Genomic DNA, 19,552 nt, shown 5'->3' with positions numbered 1-19,552 from the left:
TTCTAAAACAACCAAAACTACATTTGCCATTTCTCAGTAGAGCGTCCAAATAAATAGTATCCAATGTAGAAAGAATTCAATGCTGTCACCCACTAAATAAACACTGACATTGACCAAGAGACTTGCATTTATTAGCTTTTAATAAACCTTTATTAACAATTATTGACATTATCATTGCTACAAGTCATTCTATAATTAGCAATTACTAGTTCACATCCATTCTAGAAAGATCAGTAAGTTTTGGCACTTGAAATTACAGCCATGATACAAACTTGGCCTCTCATTCTTGCACCACCGACAATGGACTATTTTATTTTATTTTTTATTTACAAACCAAGTATTCCACAATGAACTTGAGTATCCAGTTATACTTTCAAATGATTACATATGTATAGATATATATATATACAGACACACAAATACATAGAATAATTGGGAATTGCAAATAATGGAAACGTTTTATTCTCCATATTAATTAGGATAGCTAGGGCCATCATAGTGTGTAAAATATGCTCAAGTACCAAGTTATAATTATGCATACTGCCCTTGAAAAGAAGGCACTACCAATTTAAAGATGTCATTATATAGGTTAATAATTGGATTGTGAATTCTATATGCATCTCTCATTCTATGTTGGTCCTCCAAAAATAATGCATGTGAATAGGCAGAATATATGTCCATATATTTCCTTACATTTCTTGTGCACATCACTTTTTTGTGTATAAATTAGACATTAGACATAGACAGTCCTCTTCACGGGTTTATGAATAATCTTTTTTTGCTATATATCACTTCAATAATTCAATTTCTAGAGAGATATATATTTGATTTTGATGGGCAGCTCTTAGGAGCCTCTGCAGAGAATTTATGTTATTCACACACTTCTTTTCTGGCTAACCCAAAACCCCACCATATCTCTGTCTCTTTCTCCTCTTTCTTTTCTTTATATCAAGCTGTAATTAAGAAAGAAAGATTTATCTCCACTGCTAGTAGCTTAAGAGTGATATATCGCTATTTTCAAGAAAGGAGGCAAAAAGTGAGGAAGAGCAAAAGAAAAGAAAAACCTAGTTATGGATTGTTTTGGTGCCAAGAAAAAGAGCTACAGCAATCAATGTGAGAAAGATCTGAGAGGTCTAGCAGAAAAAGTAAGGCTTCTTCAAGGGGAAATCAAAGCCATACTGTGTGAGAGAGAGAAAGAGAATAGAGCTTATGAGAGAGACATGATGGTGTTTGCGTTTAAAGAAGGTGAATGGAAGCAAGAAAGGAAGAAGCTTAAAGAGGAAGTGAAGAGACTGAAAAAGATGTTAGAAGAGAAGGAAGAAATGATTAGAGGAATGGAAGACGGATCCTTTGTTGGAGAGAAAGATGAGAAAAATTGGCTATTTTCATTATCAGGGAATACTGCTGCTACTGTTACTGCTTCTAGCTTCTTGGTGGAGCAAATGAGGGAAGAGAGAGTGTGGAGAGATGAAGCTGTAGATAAGTGGAAGAAACTGTATCTTGCCATCAAGACTGAGCTTGATGATCTCATTCAAAGAACTCATCGTGGTGCATCTCTTTCTTATCTTTTCTTACACGCATGAATTCACATATATTTTCAGATACAGTCATAGAAAAAGGAGGCTACGTTGGACATATGCATGCACAAGTACATGTATGCATCATTTCTGCACAAAATTATTACTAGAGGACACTGAACATGCTCTATTGATCCACTTTATTTCATGTCATATTGTCATCTCAATAGCAGAAAGATTTCGGGTTTAAGTTATTATCTCTTTCTTTGCACATTCACATTCTGATTGGCAGGCATTAGCCAGATGGGCATTTTAGAATCTAGTGAACAAGGTTTAATGAATAGCTAAAAGATCATACAAACAAGTTCAATGAGTTTTTTTGTGCTAGTACAGAACAAGGTCAAGTTTCTAATTAATGGCATATCCTTGCAATTTGGTATTAATTACTTTTGTAGGAGATGGACTGTATTGGAAAGCAGAGGAGGAAGAAATGATTGAAGAGCTAAAGATGGAAGTGAAAGCAAAGGATGAAACAATTGAGGAGCTAAAAGCAAGATTAGCTTTAGTGGAGCATGAAGAGTACAAGAGAGCAAGAGAGGTTGATATACTGAGGCAAAGCTTGAGAATCATGAGCAGTAAGAACTCACCAAGTTACCCTCCTAGCAAACCCAAGTTGGCAGTACTTGTGAAACAGGCTAGAAAAGCATAGCTTTTCATGTAATATTGAGAGTTCTATCTTCTGGTAGGTTGTATGAATTAAAGTTCAGGACAGTATAAACTTGCAACTTTGCATACCCATAATTGCTTGATAGTCAAAGAATGCACCAACTACAAGAAATATTGTCTTGTCTAGAATAAATAATATGAGATGCAATACTCTTCGTAAGAAGGAAAAGAAGAAGAAAAAGTGGGGCACCCATGAAAGACAGACCTAGGTTAATAAATTTGCTTCTCCTCCCCATCCCTAGCTATGCTTCTAGTTGACCTAACCTCATATCGATAAATGTTATCCATGGTCCCATAAAATTGTGCTTCACCAGAGAAGTTTCTAAAAACGTGCCAAAGTAAGTTCTTGTTCTTTGCCACTGCAATGCTACTACAATATTTCTCTTTCAGAACCATCGTTTTAACCTTAATCTTCTCCTTCAAACTGTAACTCAAGTCCTATGTATACAAGTCTCTTGAAAAGGCTTTCCTAAAATATATAGCTCCTTTATAAGAAGTCTGAAAATAGTAATGCCAAGACCCTGTCTGTTCAGTGCCACTTTAAACACTAGAACCCAGTTTTTAATGAACTTATTTTTTCTTTTCCAAAGTTGGGATTTGTAAGCTCACATCATATCTTGCCCACCTCTAATACGACTTTAAGTACAAGAGAAGAGACCGTGCTTCTTCTTCTTCTTCTTTTTCCCTGGTTTCAAAAAATCAGTGCAGATTCTGTAAGGAGATATGTGATAAATATGTCTGGTCATCATCTTGAAAATTAGGTGACCAACTTTGAAATTAAATGTATTCTGAAACCATTTTCTATTTTGGAAGTGATTTTACAGTTGGGTCAGTCACTACCAAAAAAGAGAGTAGTTAGAGGATACATACATTTAATCTCAGAGTAGGCCATCTAAAGGATTCAAGAATTTGCTTTCTATTTCGATTGTTTAATTTGCACTTTCCTATTTCCACAATTACAGAGACATTTTATCAGGATATCCAACGGTAGAAACTTTCAATAAATGACTTTATTTTTGTTACAGAATCCAAATCACAAAAAAAAAAAAAAAAAAGCTTTTATGGGACACAATAATGGAGAAAACGAATTCTCTCTTAGGCTTATAGCTGAAATGCAGTGGTAGGGATACATTATTAAGAGACAATGAGACCAAGACCCGCAGGTCTATATGGATATCCACTAATTAAACTAAATATAATTATTATTTATTTTTAATATCAAATATATAATTTGAGCAAATAAAATCTTTTAAAGACAAACCAAAAGATTATTTTCTCTATTAAAGCATGTAAAAGAATATTACAATTTAATCATGGTGCTAAAGATATATGAGTTAATAATTTCTTTTAATGATGGTAAGATAGTATTTCTATTTGGTCTTAACAAAATAGGGTGCAGCAATAGCACCGCCCCAGAATGTCCTGTGCAATTTTTTGTTTCCCTCGTATGCCTGTACAAGTATTCTTTCCATTATAATCCTACAGGACTTTATGTATAGCTTGCCTGACAAGTGCAAAAGTGTTCTGTAATAACTACAGTAAATAGTCTTCTCAAAAGAGAAGAACAAATAAAAAAGGAACTGTTGGAAAGATATACGGACAAGGCTCCAGCTACTGGCGTTCAGATGTGCTATCTTCTTAGCTGATCGATATCCTATCCTGTTCATTGCTTTCTTGCCTCCTGGCAGTCTGGTAATTCGATCTTACACTCTGGAGAAAAGCCACAATACATTTTAATAGTTTTTTCTTAGGTAGCTTGTGGGAACGCACATCATATTTCAGTTTAATCCCCCAATGAACCTCCAACGAAAGCAAATTATTGCTACACTTGTAACAGTAACCATGGAGGAAACTAAAGAGAGAGAAGAGTCCACTGATATAATTTGTGCTCAGAAACTAGATGACATTTACCTCGAGCAATGTAATGTAATAGAAATCCTCCATATGCTGCATAAGTGCAGTACCATCTCGAAGAGCCCGGAATATATTGATTTCAGTTTGCAATATCTTTTCAATAAGCTCCTTCTCTCCTTTCATCTGTATAAAATGTTTGCAATCATACTCATCAATGACAGAAATTAATCTCAAGTAAATATAAGCATATAGGGAAAAGGGTGCCAGTGGTTTAGGTACTATTTAAGAAAAGAAACAACAAAGTAATATACAATAATCTAACAAGTCATGCATTTGAAGTTTTAAAAGAAAAATTGTAATGCACATGTGTAATGTCAAAGTACATATCATGGTAAAAATTTCAAGTTCCTAGAGATCACGATGAAAGGATAAGATTGTTCTCTATCTATGCTAGGCATTTTGATCATTTGACATTATATTGGAACACCAATGAAAGAAAAGTATGCACATGACACCTTCTCTTCTATCAATTTGAGAAAATCGATTTTTTTGGGAAGGAGATAAATCACAGGAAATAGATCAAATGCTACAAACAAATTACAGTTCCAAGGAAGTAACTTCTTGGACAATGAGATACCTACCCTGTTATTGTATTTAAAATGTGATAAGAAAAGTAAAGTTCAACAACATATCTGAACATGGTAACTTCCTCTATAGAGAAACTAGTTTTCTTAAGAAAACCGGTCAGATTGGACAATTATTAGTTAGTTTACTTGTATTTATTCTTTTTACTGTCACTACAGTAAAATTGTAGACAGTAAACATCAATAGACAGATTGTCATCGACAACTGATCGTACTATGCCCCACGGTATTCCCATTACCAAGACATTGATCGTACTGGATGTCAACTTCTTCTACACAAACCAAGCTTCATATTTCTCGTATTAATTATAAACCTCTACTTCATTCAAACAAGGCATCAAATCGAGCTACCCTTCTGGACTATGCCCCATTAAACATCAGTAGACAGATTGTCATTGACAACTGAAACAGTTGTATATATTAGCATTTCTTGTGACCTGTCAAGCGGTATACAAACATCTGCTTAAACATTCATAATCATCATTATTGTTCTTACTTTTACATCAAGGCTTTTAAATATTCCTATATATATATATATATATATTCCCTTTTTTCATCATCACATGCACGACCAATTGTATGCAGGGTTTAACCCTAGGGTAGCATGATGTTCTTATGTCTGCTTATGGGCAGAATTGAAAGAGACCGTGCCATCAGTAGATGAGACCATGAATTTTAAGAGTCTGCTAGCAGAAGCGCTAATTTCTATCTATAGCGCACACAAAACAAATTAATTAAGGACAAATGAGGAAAGAATCCAACAACATGCTCTGGCATCAGAACCTCAATATTCGGTTCATTAAGAAAACAACTCAAATAATTTTGTGGGGATTCTCACTGTTCCAAAGTTCTATTTAACTCCAATATATTTGCTATGACTCTCCTCACTATATCCTATACCATTATATTTATACTAAATCACAAAAGCTGTACCACAGCAAAAACTTACACATTGGGTCCTAAATGAGAAACTAATTATAACAGGATTCTATTTGCTTTGTATTTCTTACACTTACCATCTGGGTTAATCATATCAATAATCGTAAATATTGGAACTTAAAAGGAACAAAAGTACAAGTAAGCACAAGAAACGTACAAATTCTTGGACAAGAACCTCTGGTGTCGATTCTGCAATCACATCGACTTGGTAACCATCTGTTGAAAGCTCCAGATTTTCCTGAGTGGAAAAATTTTAACAAACCAATAACTAGCTGCAGTCAGAAACTAATTTGGAAATGGAACTACATATATTGCAATCATCATTTGTTGTCCAGCCTCTATACCATGTTGCTGCATATTTTAAGATGTGCCCGGTAATGTCAATTGAAGTAAGAAAATCAGTGTTACGAAGAAAAATCCCACTCTGATTGTTTCGCACAGACTTGGTCTATATATCTATTGTGATAATAAACTTATACAATTTAATAAGCTATAGTTCCAACATGCTAACCCAGAAAGAGAAAGGAAAATTTAAACCAAACACCAAAATCAGTTTACAAGAAGATGCAAACTACTAGTCCTCTTTAACTTGCAAAATAATAACTTGAAGATTTTGATGAATGATGCAGCTCCACAAGAGCTTGCAACAACTTGAAGAAAAAGCAAGATTAAATGTAAAAGAATTGTTTCTTGAAATGTTTCAATTATTTCAGGATCCAAGGGAAAAAAATTAGCCTGATGCATGGTTGGTGCAGTATTTCTAAATAAATGCCTGGAAGCAACAGTAAAGCTGCATAGAGTTTTCAAATATACAAAGGCAGTTGAGTTATTATCATAAATGATATTGATTGATCCAAAGTCTTTGCATAATGCTATAAGTTAAGGAATTAGCTTCATTTGAAGGCATTGCAACCTAAGGAGGAAACCATCTCCCCAATCCACAGAAGAGAGAGTGTAGAGGTGAATGGTACATTCAAAGTGAACATCAAGAAGATTACTCATTCAGCACCAAGTAAATTTCACAACCTTTTGACATTCATAGAATATTGGTTGTATGAAAAGCAACTCACCAAAGCATCTTTTAGTTCTCCAGCTGCTAGATAAACAGGCCGAGCCACATGGCAATATCCCATCAAGCGAGGAACTGTTGGTATGATATCTCTGTGGTTCACAACTCTCCAAGTGTCTTTAACTTTCTGCAACAGTGAGCATTAAAAGTTTATCAAACACTCCCAACAATAATTTCAGAGCTCCAGATAACAAGAACCCTAACTGAGCTAAGCATTCGTAATTAAAATTGTACACACAAATGCACGTGCTAAACTAAAAGCCGAGCAATACACAAGGTTCTTGCATCCAAGTGATGTCTATCTATGTTGTTCAATATCATAATCGGGTTGATTGAAGGACAAAAATAAGATTTTTGACAGGAGTGGATAGTGATCTATAGAGACAAAGGCTGAAGTTGCACATCCAGACTACTGCACAATTAGTTTGATTATATGATTCATAGAGGGATATATCAAGCATTGCTTATTTATTTGAAGACTATAATGTAGGTTAGCCTAAGATTCAAGCTTCAGGATTCAACATATGTTTTGGTATATTGATTGTGTCAGATACGGATTGTGAAAATTTATAGGAGAAACATGGATGGAATTAGTGAACCTTATTGTAAACTAGGAGAAAAAAAGAAAAAAAAAAAAAACAACTTATATTCCTAGCAATTTTCAACCTTCTACAAATTGGAATGGTTGATCCTTAAAATTTATGAACAAATCTCATAAGAAGAAGTGAAGAGTACTGATAGAATCCTAAATTGTATTCCAAATGAATGGCATCACTTTAATAATAAAATTTTCTATTACCTGATTATAAAGTTCTGCAAATCTTCTGTTACCAACTCTAGGAGATCCAAAGTTATACATAGTCACTGAAATTGCACCACGCCTGAGGCACACAATGAATAGAGGTCAATACATACATTGGATACATTGTAAAAAACTGCTTGCTTGCAGTTGCAGGGTACTTGCCGACATTTAGTACCTAAATGGAGGAAGAAAAAACTCACTTTGATAGCTGACTTGATGAAAGTTCAAGAGCAAGGAGGGTGGCTAATGCACCACCCAAACTATGACCTGTAACATAAACATGCCATTTAACTGGTGGTTCAGCTCCATCATCACTGTCAGCAAAACAAAAACGGAAATAAATTAACTGATAAGTTGACATTTGAAGGTAATCTACTATCGTAGAGAGAAATGCATCAGTACTCCTTTGAGTCCATTAGATGTTATTCAAACAACATAACTTATAAAAAAGGATCCACTTTAAAACCAAAAGGTCTAAGCATTGAAAAAATGCAATTACAAGCTAACTCATCCAGAAAGGTAAGAACCTCATATTTATATAAGAAAGGATCACATATTACAAATCCGATACTAGCACACTCCAGAATGATTCCAGTGGAGTTCTCATGTTGTGAAGTTTGAGAAATAGATTTGCACCCGCCTTTTGTGTATCTATATTTTATGCTTTCTCTTTCTTGAACCGGATCTCTATCATACCTTCTCTCCTTCAGAGTGAGCGCATGTGCATGCAGCATCCAAAATTTTTGCAGTCATTGGCACAGATTTCATACATGTAACCTTGTTGTGTTTATGTCAATAAAAATACCTCAGCAAAAGTGGCGAGTCGATTCATATAGCACATTAATACAACAGAATGAGACAAATCCCCAGGTAAAACAGAAGCTAGATGATTCTACCAAAAAGTTATAGGGGTTTACTCAAATCATTTTCCTTATCCATCATGGACGCTTAGTTCATGCATGAGTAAAGATAGTAAAGAAGGATGAGAAGTACAACTTACATATAACCAATTGCCAGTTTAATGGTGGAGATGATCCTTATCCTGACCGAATCATATGCACTTAAAAAACCACTATGAACCTGATCAAGTTACAGCAGTATCAACTATATCATATACTTTGGCAACAGTGCACATTGTATATCCCATACAAATAACAACCAATTTGGTGTGTGCATACCTGAACTTCTTGCTTGAAATCTCCACCAAGCCTTTCAGGATTTAGGCTATAGAAGATTAATAGAAGTCAGCATTAGAAAAGAAAAATAATATGGATAGATGAGTAAACAAAATAATGAGGAAAGACAGAAGTTGAATTACTTCCAGAACCCAAGTGAATAACCATACAACATAAAGGAAAAATAATGGGTTAGATGTAATACGCCTGTTGCAATGAATTTGACAATTTTAATGAAACATAATAATTGCATTCATCAATTACTAGAAGGTAACTCTATGCCATTACATTATCAGATATTGCCTGTTTGAAAGCTAATCACATTTACATTTTTCTTTTAATTTGACAAAGGATATCCGTCACACCTATTGAGAAATTTTCACTTCCAAATCAAATTATATGGGCACAAATCCAGTAAAGCACCAATTTCACAAAAGTAAAAAAACCAGTAAGATGTAAAAAGAAAAACAAAATCCCGAAAGTAAAAGAAACCACATATATGAACAAGGCAATGAGGATGAGCTAGATATTTGGCATTACCCAGCAGGAGCTAGCATTAAATCAGTTCGCAAGTCCTTCCATTTTGACTGAAAAAAAAAAAAAACCAGCCCATAAGCATTTCTAATAGATAGCTAATGACATGTCACCTAGAGATCAGTAAGTAGAAATGACATACTTGTTCTGTCCCCCTGAAAGCAACAACTAATCTTTTTCGTGCAGAATCACGCCAAATTGCAACCTGTTGCTTCCAATAACTTAATGATCGACCAAACACAATCTTCTGGTGTTTTACCACAAAAAATCAATATAATATTCTTCTTTTTCTTCTAATCTAAAAGCTTACCTGTGTATCTGTGGATGCATTATCTAAAAAGCATAGTTTCTCAAATTCAGACTTAACGAAACTTGGATGGCCCAGTGAAGTAGCAAGCATTGCCCAAGCCTCCATCGCACTCTCTGCAGTTGAAAATAGTGCTCTCATCTCCTCAGCTTTCTTCTCATCCAATGCAGGCACATCCAGTGAGCTAATAGATTTCTCACTCTCAGAAGAACTCGTTCCAGAGATCCGTGCTTCTTTATTTAATTTAGAAACTGTTGCTGTCAAAACCATCAGTGCCCCTAAAACAGAATCAGTTTGCTTTAATAAATCCTCTGTTGCCTTTTTTATATCTGGAAGTGAAGACTGAATTGTGCTAATGGATGGCAGGCCACTTTTATCACCGTCAATACCCTGATCTTCACACGTTGCAAGTCCTGATTCAATATAACCTGCTTCAGCGATCATTTGTGACTGCAACCCAATCTTGTTCAATAAGTCAAACCCATCCCACTTTAATTCCATAGAAACAGGGAGACCGAGTTTCTGAACAACACTTCGGTTAACAACTTCAGCTAAGTTCTTCCAAAATTGTTTATCTGATTGCATACTCCCACCAGCTTTTGTCACCAATTCCGCCGCATGACTGACTAAGCCACCATTATCAGTGTGGGACAACTCTAAATTACTTTCTTCCCCGCCATTTGTATTATCCAAAGAGGCTTCTGAAACTTTCTCTATCTGTGAAGGGCTTTCTCCACTGCAACTTTGGTTATCCAAAGAAGATCCTGAAATGTTTTCTGATGCTATAGAATTGTTGGAATTGCTTGCAACTTCTGAGCCATTATTGTTTGAAAATCGATCCTTGGCAAGGTATGCATCATTGAATGACTTCAATTGGCCAAAAGCATATTCTACGAATTGACGTGCTGGAACACTCTCAGAGCCAGAGACCACTTTCAATGCAGAATCAAAACCATTTCTCCGAAGAAATTCTGAAACAAGGGGAATCCTCCACCACTTTTTTTCTTCTTCAATTTCACTAGAAGTTTTATACTTAACCTGAAACCTCATCAGTAGGTAGCCAGCAATAAGAAATATTGGATAAAATGGGACTCAGTTGGAAGTCTAAATTTTACTGAACTAAGCTATTAATGAATGTATCTGCAAAACATGAGAGCACTGAAAGTCCCTAACATAAAAAGAACTTCCTTCATAAGCTGAGAGCAGTGCAATTTACAGCACAAAAGTGAAGTCTTTGCATGCTATAAAACATTTACATACCACTCAAAGTATATTGTATCTTGCTCCTATAACATCTTGCCCTGACCAATTTTCTCATAGCACTGTTTCCCAAAGCACTATCTTGTGGAGAAGGAAAAGACCATGTATGACTCAAACAACATGATCATATCATTCAATTTAAAGAAAACATAACACAGCAAGATCCATCCTTATACAACTAAGAAAGGACTCATGGTAAACAATCATTGAATTTTATAAATCTCAACCAGAAGTTCCCCGTTCTCCAATAGACTTCGCCAACATGATTGACCATTACTGGTTCACCATAATTGTTGTGCTTACTAATTGTCTATAATCCTGGTCTTTTTTGTTTCCCTCTATAACAGCCATTATTTTCTGAGGACCTTATCCCTTCTCATCTAGCTTCCCTATGCACAAATTGCCACATCTTCTGCAAAATCACAAAATATGAAAATAAGACAAGGTTACACATGCACAACAGAATGCAATCTAAAAACAACCAAAATTTTAGTGAGATTGCTCGTTGATACAATAACCATGCAAAAATAGAACATTAAACAGCATGTAATCAACAAAACGTGCACCGCAGGGCAAGAAAAATGCACAAGAAGCAGAACTGTTACCTTAAATTCAGAGAACCTCCATGCATCAGGCATTATGGTTGTGCATACAAGTTAGCCACTCCTCTATCCATGTTGAAACATGATGTATGAAATATAGAAATATTATCAAAGTTTTGGGCACAAAAAGAGGAAATAAAGTCCCAAAAATAAACAGGAAAAGGAAGAGATGTCGACTTTTTGCTTTTCCTTCATGTGAAGAAATATAATTTTGACAAGAAGACCACTGTAGGCAGTATACTTATCCTAAAGAGCTAACATAATGTAACTGTAGGCAAAGCACACATGTAACATTTAAGAACTACAAATTGGATAAGACACTATGTTGGTTAAGGGCATCTGGCAAACTGCATAATTGGTCATCAGGAGAGCTGCAGATGAAAAGTTTTCACAATCGTGCATGTCAAAGAGCAGTTCCTACTACCTTAAAAAAGGTGGAATTCCATTCTACTGGAGACTCCTATCACAGTTCTTTTCTTGCTTTCCAAAATTTAGCAGTGAAGCAAATCACTACAATTGTATCAATTTCATGGCATTGGAACAAACATTTACTTTCATGGCCTTCATTATTTTAAGCCATCATATGCAAGTTCCTAGGCATAGGAAGTTTGTGATGCTCAAAACTTCATCACACGAAACATATTTGGCAAATAATAATTAACCAACAAGCAGCAGTGGATGGTCCCTGAACAAGATGTTGGACCACAAAGAGAAGAAGAAATTCTGTCATATTTGCAATCTCCTACAAAAGCATGATCATACAAGAGATGCTTTAAGAATAATGTTTGTAGTATTAACTCAGCATAAAAAAAGGTAGGCAGTAGCTTGGACAAGATTGATGCGTTTGAGATATGAAAAAGAGACCAAAAGACCACCACAAACAGGAAGATCTTGACAAACACCAAAGTTATGCAAAAAGAAAGTGAAAAACAGTGGAACTTTTCAATTAGGCCTATAAACAGACTTGTTATGAATAACCCTTTCCTTATAGAAAATGAAATAAATTCTAATTTCTCGAAATTGGCAATTAAGAAAATAATTGTCAAATGTTGCTAGAATCCACCATGAATAATTGTCTCACATATAAAATAATACTGCTTTGTCAGCCATCTGGAGGTAGTAAGGTGCATACAAAAATCAACAAGAAAGAAAGCATAGGAGCATTCTTTTTTTTCCTAAGCAGCTTTTCACCAACAGTAAAATTTTCTTTTGCCACAGGAATTTACCTCTACCTGTAACTTTCCACCGCCACCCATACCTTCCAATTGCACCAGCACCTCATGCAAGTTCCCTAGAAAAACACATTGTTTATCGAATTTTAAGTAAAAAAAAAAAGCTGTCCCTGTATCCAAAGTCAATCTGCTAAACAGTAGTATGCAGAATACTTACAGAATGAACTCAAAACTAGTGTAATCATCCAGTTCATAGCAGAAATATTGTCTAAGTTTCCCATATTTTACTTACAGCATAAACACCAGCTCTAGGTCGAAATGAGCCATCAATTTTGAAATTAAAAAGTGCAAAAATTATGTATATATACTCACCATCACATAGGCACTCGAGGATAATAGATGCATTACCCATGCGTTTATGTGGAGTTACAAGGTTTGCATCCCAAGCTGCAACCTGAAGTTCACTATTGCATGTGAGAGAATATGTTGCAATTTATAAATAACTCCATGATATCTCATTCTACCACATGCATTTTCTGAAACTCCAAAGACAAGAACTGATAAAGGTCATGCATTTCTATCACACAATTTGAAATCACTCCCTGTGTTGGCACTGAACAAATGCAGAAGGTAATGGAATAAGTAATTGTCAAATCATCCTTTTTCATGCTAGCAGTGGAGACAGTAGACTCAAAGGCAACAAGATGAAGAAGCAGATGATAAGAAGTGATCAACATTAATTCATTACTGCAATTATGTTGGGCAGCAACTAAAAAGAAACAGGATGGGAAACATTGGAATTTGAAAGATATTAAAAGTGATTTCCACATGAGTAGAAATTCAAAAGAACAAGTACAGACCTGAAGATTTTTTGTTGCATGCTGCTTAATATTGAAAGTGAAGTCCTCATTCCAAGTTGGTTCCCTTTTCCTGACATCATTCATCATAATACATAAATCACTAATAATTGCTAAAAGCCACAGGGCAAACTAGCAACAATTCTCTTCTGCTGATGCCACAATTAGAAAAGCACAAAGAATATATATGATTCAGGAAGAAAACAATAAATCACGATTTTTGTGAAGCAACATGGATGTTTTTTACTTCAAATACTAAAAACAGTTTGGAGAAATTTTCCAGTTCATTTCTCTATTTTGCGACCATGCCGTGAGCATCATCAAAAAATTTCTGCCAAGCAATAGCCATTACTCAAGTGAGTAAAAAAGAGAAAATATAGTAGCACTTAGCACCGAATTTCCCTGTGTTCCTTTTCTAACACAGAAGATCCCGACTTCACAAGGTATTTTTTGAAAGCTTTTCCAAGATGAGACATTAGAAGACTGAAAAAATTCAAAGACGAGGGTAAATATGGATCATAAAAACTATAGAGATACAAGGCAAAAAAAATGAAATATTTGCATCTTTTAGAAAAGAAAGTAAGACCATGAAAAGTAAAAGTAAACCAGAAGGAACATGGCACTTCTGTCTTCCACTTAAGTTCAGAACTCATAATGGGAAAGCAGCATAAAAGTAAACATACCAAAAGAAATTGAGGAAAAAATTGTCCTTTATATACTTCCCTTATAGCTAATGAAAAATATTAGTCATCTACAATGGGCAAGCACATATTGAAAAGGACAGCATTTCAAAATTATGAAGATTTGTGTATGGCAGAGATGAGGCTCAGTAATAAATTCAACCTCGACAACATATTATTAAAGAACGTACCCCCATTTAACCTTGCTTTTGACAACCTGACTATCCAATTGCATGATCACGTAAGGATCACTTGTTCCCTGGAAGCACATCAGAATTTGATTAAACAAGGAGCAAAAATCTGAGTTCGACTTCTGCCAAATAAATATTGGAGGCAAGCATTTAATACTGAAAAATTGAGCAGAAACGAATAATGACGCACCCATGGATCCATTGCAGGCAAATCCAAACCCTTTTTCAGTTTTATAAACAACTGACCATCGTATATCTCTCGCACGAATGCCCTGCAAACAGACAAATCATTTATATTTAAAGAGTAGAACCGTGCATTATCAGTTGCTGTAAAAATACAGTTCTCATAATTCCATAGAAATCAGAATTCACCGAAGAAGTATCAAGCATCTATTCTACAACAGCAAAGAGGAAAAGTAACATTTAAGCCTAACTTTTAAAAGCAAAGTGATCACATACTCTGAAAGGTACACAGTCTTACAACCTGCAGCATCAACTTCGTGCCTACCAATCTTTTCCTGAACAACAGAATCCAAGTAACAAACAAAAAAATTAAAATTCTACTCCTTGGAACATTTCAATTCTTAATTCCCGTTAAATCCACTCCTAGAAACCTCCAAAAACAAGGTTACATTAAGTTTTGAATCGAACTATGCAGTCGAAAGCATGATTTTTATGGAGCTGAACTTCGCTTGTTATTTCTTAATAATTTCAATTATTTATTTACTAATATAATTGTTAAGAAAATTTTCTACTTCACCACTTAAAAGCAGTACAAATGAGGTTGCTGAATTTGATGAGAAACAAGAGAAAAAGAATTAAAAAAGAGTAATTAAGAGAAGTAATTACAGGTGGAGTTGTATAAGCTTCAAAAGCAAAACCAGCAAGAATAACAGCAAGATTAATATCAAAACGAGGCCGTTCAATCTCATTCTGTTGTTCCTCAATAGAAACCTTCTCAACCGCACCATCATTCACTTTACAAAAGCAACCAATTAAGTTAGCGCCATCTCTACTACTCAGAACACTCCTCGTTTTTAGTTCAAAAACCCCACTAAACCGAACCGGAAACCGAAACCCCCGGTGAAAGCTGAAATTCCGATTTTTGCTAGAAGAAGAACCGAACCGGTAATAATAGAATCGAGGATTAGCTTGAAGAGAAGAAGCCATGGACTGTTCAGTGCTAGAGGAAGAGGACAGTTAGTGCAAGGGCGAATGGCGATGGTGGCAATTTTTGCAAAAAAGATGGCATTTTTTATTTATTTATTTATTTATTTAGCCAACGGAAAATGGAATTCAGAGAATTTATTTATTTATTTTGTCTGGATGTAGATTTTAGCGCCAAGAAAGAATCAAGAACGTGTACGTAATTGGAGAAAACAAGAAGCTTTGAGAATTTTGTAGCAAATGGTGACCAGCACCAACGGACCATTTTTATTTTTTAGCTTATTATGGAGTGTAATCAATAGTATATAATAAAAGAGAGAGCGTCAGCACTACATTGAACAGTGCAATTGGAGGGTAATTTAGTACTTTTCGGCAGTAAAATAACGCGTGCACTGCATAGTCGCACACCTCGCCAGTCCCTCGCCAAGCAGAACGGTGTCGTTCTGTGAGGCTCTAGAACCACGAGTAAAAACGACATCGCACCAACCACTGAAAACGCCTCGCCTACCTATAACCCAAAGACGCCATCGTTTTTACAACCAAAGAAGATTAAAAAAAAAAAAAAAATACATCCATTTACACTTCCCTAACTCTCTTGAAACCTAGAAACTTCTCCTTTCTACACACTGTTTTTCTCTCAAAAATGGCAGACACACAAACCCTCCTTCCATATTTACCTTTTTTTCTCTTAAGCCTATTGTTTTTATTATCTTAACGTTGTTCTTTGCATCTTAATTTTTCTAGGACCAAACATTTCATCTGTGTCCCTTTCAATTGTTTTTCATACTATATTATTTTTAGTGGTCTACTCTTACCCTTTCAATTCAAATAATTAAAATTGTTTAAAAATATATGGATATATAATTAAATATAAATAAAATTTAATAAATGATATAATTAACAATAATCAATACTCTATAATTTTTTCTAATAGAATTCCTATTTATGAATTTTCCTTAAATTCCTAAACCAGAGAGTAATTACGATAATGCAATACCAAAATTTCCAGTGTAAATTACTTGTTTAATAGGACTCGTAAAACAAGAAGACATTAATAAATCCTGATGAAACTATGAATTCCCATTTAGGATATATATACTATATATATATATGAATGATAGATCTCATGCCTAATTATATAACAATTAGCAGGTCCTGTCTTATTTTTTACATTAATATTTTCTCCTACTGATGGATTCTGTCGAGAATACTAGCGGAGTTCCTCATAATGTTGATGATAGCGATGATATCATGTTAAAAATTCTATATAAACAACCTCTGGAATCTCTAGCAAGATTCAAGTGCGTTTCCAAATTATGGAAAAGAAGAATCGAAGAATTCTGCATCCCCAAGATCTTAAAAGCACATGAACATGTCCAACTCCAAGTGAAAAGCCTTAGGAGACGTACCATGCAGCACCACGTTCACTATATTGACAACAGGCAAGTTCTATATAAAAATTGTTCTTCTATGTTGCAGGAAGATATTTTCCCACGTAACTTGGCAGATTGCTGCAATGGTTTGTTACTTCTACGTACTATGTATAATTATGTAGTATGCAATCCAGTGACCAAGCAGTACGCTCTAATCCCTAGTGATCCTCAGGAATGGGGAATATATGATCTGATAAATGCTGCGTTGGCTTTTGATCCTTGTATATCTCCTCACTTCAGAATTCTTTCATTCCAAAATCCGAATCACTTGCTGGTATTCTCCTCCAAGTCTTGGAAGTGGAAGCCTCTGAAGTTGAAGTTTACATATTATTCCACCACTATAAAATCCGTTTACTTCAATCAAGCAATTTACAAGTTATATAAAGAACTTATGGTGAAGTTCTTGATTGATGATGATGATGAAAGCGATCGTGTTCGAATCATAAAACTTCCTACTACGTATAACCTAGAAGTTAAACGTTGCTATGGAGTGAGTGATGGAAGTCTTTACTATGCTAACGTGGGCTATCCTGACAGGACCCTGGAAATTTGGACGCTTAATGGCGACATTGGTGATGAACAATGTGAATGGATGTTAAAGCATAGAATTTCTTGTCAAACAATTGGAGGAGATGCAAGTTTATATTCTTTTCATCCTTGTGCTTTTCATCCATTTTCTGACAATGTGATTTTTCTTGGTTGTAATGGGATTGGGAAATATCCTAACATCTACTGCTATGACTTCACCAAGAAAACCCTGGAGCCGCATCGCAAGCTATTTTCCATTGAAGAAGAAGAAGATTTCGGAGAGTATTTATTCTATCCACTTGTCTATCGCATTAACTATTTTGAGTCGCTTAACAGGAAATCAAGCCCAGAGCCAAGTTTCAAATCTTAAAAGCTATTTCCCAGTTTAGTGGAAATAGAAAAATAATATATGTACTAGTTTAGATATTTTTTTACTAAGTTACAGTAGTTTGAGAAGTACTTTCCAGTTTAAGGGTGTCCGGAAATTCCTTTCTCATCTTCAGGTTAGTTGATTAAACATCATTTTTTCCAAGGAATAACAATAGGTAAGGTAACCTCCCATTTAAAGATATCTGAATTTAAACTCGATTAAAATACATATATCCGAATTTGTTCTAAACTCATTTAAAAAATTATTTTTTTGTCTGAATTCGTCCTAAACTCAAATAGAAATACTTGTATATTACCTGAATCCGATTAAAACTCATTTAAATTAAATAATTATTAAATATATTTATAGATATTTAAATGAATAGCGGATATCTTACCCGTTTATATAAATATTTGGATAAAAAATAAGTACATGTTTATCAAACCCATTTACAATAATTAAATTCTAAAATATATATTTTAAAAAATATAAAATATAAACTAATCAATTTTAAATATTCAACACTAAATATTTAATATATTAATACAATCCAAACATAAATTTAGTAAAATTTAAAATAATTTTTTAATGAATAAAAATATAATATAATAAAATAAATTTTAATATAATTGGGTTCGAATAATAATACCTACGAATTCAAATATGAATCCGACCAAATTCAATATGAGTAGAAAAATTAAATTCTAAAATCGTTCCAAATCCGTCTATTATTATCTGAATTCATTCTATTAAAATTCGATTGGATAAGATATTTAAAAATACATGTTGGAGTGCGATTCTCATTTGCACATTTTACTAGCACAATCCTTGATTTATTTATTTATTTATTTTTCAACTGAATTATTATTTCTTGGTTTCAGTAGAGCTTTAGACAAACTTTTCATGAAATTATTATATAATATACTAAAATATAATGCTACCTATAATGATTCACAAAATATATTCAAGAAAAATAATAAATATTACCTTTACTAAACTTAACTAACACTCGTTTTGGTGTCTAGGAAATATAAAGGGAACTTTTAAAATATATTTTAAAAATAACAAAAAATATTATTTTTACTGTAAAATTTTTTAAAAATATTAAATTTTTAATTTTTCAAATTTACAGTAGAATTACTTATGGTTGTTTTACGATTGTTCTTAAATTATTGTATAAAAAAAAAACTAAAGAAGAGTCAAAAGATAACTAAAACTATAATTAATAAGATTTTATTTTTATATTTTAACACAGTTAAAATGAAAAAAAAAACATCATAAATTTTATCAAAAATAAAAATTCACGAGTATTTTTTATATTTTTCTAAATATAAATTGAAAAGGCCACAAGTTGAGTAGGAGAGTCCTTTTGGATCAATCTTCTTACTCAAATTTATCCGGCCCAATTTCGTACTGTGGCCTATTAATGAAATTGTCATCTTTGACAAAAAAAGGTTTGTTGTTCTCAGACAGCCACCTCTTTCTTTCTTTTACCCTTAATATCAAAAATTAATTATTAAATCTAGTACTAACATTTGAATTTTTAATTTTAGTATTACATTTTAATTTTAGTCTTTAGTAAAATTATCAATTAATTTTGCTGATATGGTATCAACGCTATCAATAAAAAAAAAAAAAGAGTTAAATCAATATTAAATTTGTTGACTTGACTAATTTCAAAAATATTATTATTTAAACACATAAAATTAATTTTTTTTTTAACTT

At 33.8% G+C, this 19,552-nt stretch overlaps 3 protein-coding genes across 4 annotated transcripts; 2 read left to right on the top strand and 1 right to left on the bottom strand.

The window, feature by feature from the left end:
* Positions 1-823: 823 nt before the first annotated feature.
* LOC8265686 (E3 ubiquitin-protein ligase BRE1A) lies at positions 824-2,318 on the top strand. 2 transcript variants are annotated; one of them, XM_015718567.3, is made up of 2 exons: positions 824-1,545; positions 1,973-2,318. In XM_015718567.3, exons 1-2 carry the CDS (start codon positions 1,071-1,073, stop codon positions 2,224-2,226), a joined length of 729 nt encoding a protein of 242 aa, XP_015574053.1. In that variant the 5' UTR covers positions 824-1,070; the 3' UTR covers positions 2,227-2,318. The 2 variants fall into 2 exon arrangements, with proteins under 2 accessions (XP_015574053.1, XP_002518193.1); XM_002518147.4 differs by having other exon boundaries at positions 828-1,548.
* A 1,253-nt stretch (positions 2,319-3,571) lies between these two features.
* Positions 3,572-15,764, bottom strand: LOC8265687. The gene is made up of 18 exons (XM_048378823.1): positions 15,179-15,764; positions 14,789-14,847; positions 14,520-14,601; positions 14,330-14,397; positions 13,462-13,531; positions 12,974-13,055; positions 12,656-12,720; positions 9,571-10,605; positions 9,403-9,465; positions 9,267-9,313; positions 8,730-8,775; positions 8,552-8,631; positions 7,752-7,865; positions 7,549-7,630; positions 6,751-6,876; positions 5,838-5,918; positions 4,155-4,280; positions 3,572-3,953 (listed from the first exon to the last, which is right to left on the bottom strand). Exons 1-18 carry the CDS (start codon positions 15,497-15,499, stop codon positions 3,882-3,884), a joined length of 2,619 nt encoding a protein of 872 aa, XP_048234780.1. The 5' UTR covers positions 15,500-15,764; the 3' UTR covers positions 3,572-3,881.
* Positions 15,765-16,687: 923 nt separating this feature from the next.
* Positions 16,688-17,827, top strand: LOC8265688 (putative F-box protein At1g60370). The gene has a single exon (XM_002518149.1). It carries the CDS (start codon positions 16,688-16,690, stop codon positions 17,825-17,827), a length of 1,140 nt encoding a protein of 379 aa, XP_002518195.1.
* Positions 17,828-19,552: the final 1,725 nt, after the last annotated feature.

This window comes from Ricinus communis, chromosome 9 (assembly GCF_019578655.1).
Source record: "Ricinus communis isolate WT05 ecotype wild-type chromosome 9, ASM1957865v1, whole genome shotgun sequence".
NCBI lineage: Eukaryota > Viridiplantae > Streptophyta > Magnoliopsida > Malpighiales > Euphorbiaceae > Ricinus > Ricinus communis.
This window is presented reverse-complemented; position numbering and strand designations above follow the sequence as displayed.

What these genes read in the sequence shown, in the direction of transcription:
- LOC8265686 (XM_002518147.4), top strand. Translation starts at nt 1,071, where the DNA reads ATGGATTGTTTTGGTGCCAAGAAAAAGAGCTACAGCAATCAATGTGAG. An exon ending in CATTCAAAGAACTCATCGTG is followed by an intron (nt 1,549 to 1,972) that starts GTGCATCTCTTT and finishes TTACTTTTGTAG; the next exon opens with GAGATGGACTGTATTGGAAA.
- LOC8265687 (XM_048378823.1), bottom strand. Translation starts at nt 15,499, where the DNA reads ATGGCTTCTTCTCTTCAAGCTAATCCTCGATTCTATTATTACCGGTTC. An exon ending in TGCCTGCAATGGATCCATGG is followed by an intron (nt 14,398 to 14,519) that starts GTGCGTCATTAT and finishes ATGTGCTTCCAG; the next exon opens with GGAACAAGTGATCCTTACGT. An exon ending in AAACTGGCAATTGGTTATAT is followed by an intron (nt 7,866 to 8,551) that starts GTAAGTTGTACT and finishes TTTTGCTGACAG; the next exon opens with TGATGATGGAGCTGAACCAC.
- LOC8265688 (XM_002518149.1), top strand. Translation starts at nt 16,688, where the DNA reads ATGGATTCTGTCGAGAATACTAGCGGAGTTCCTCATAATGTTGATGAT.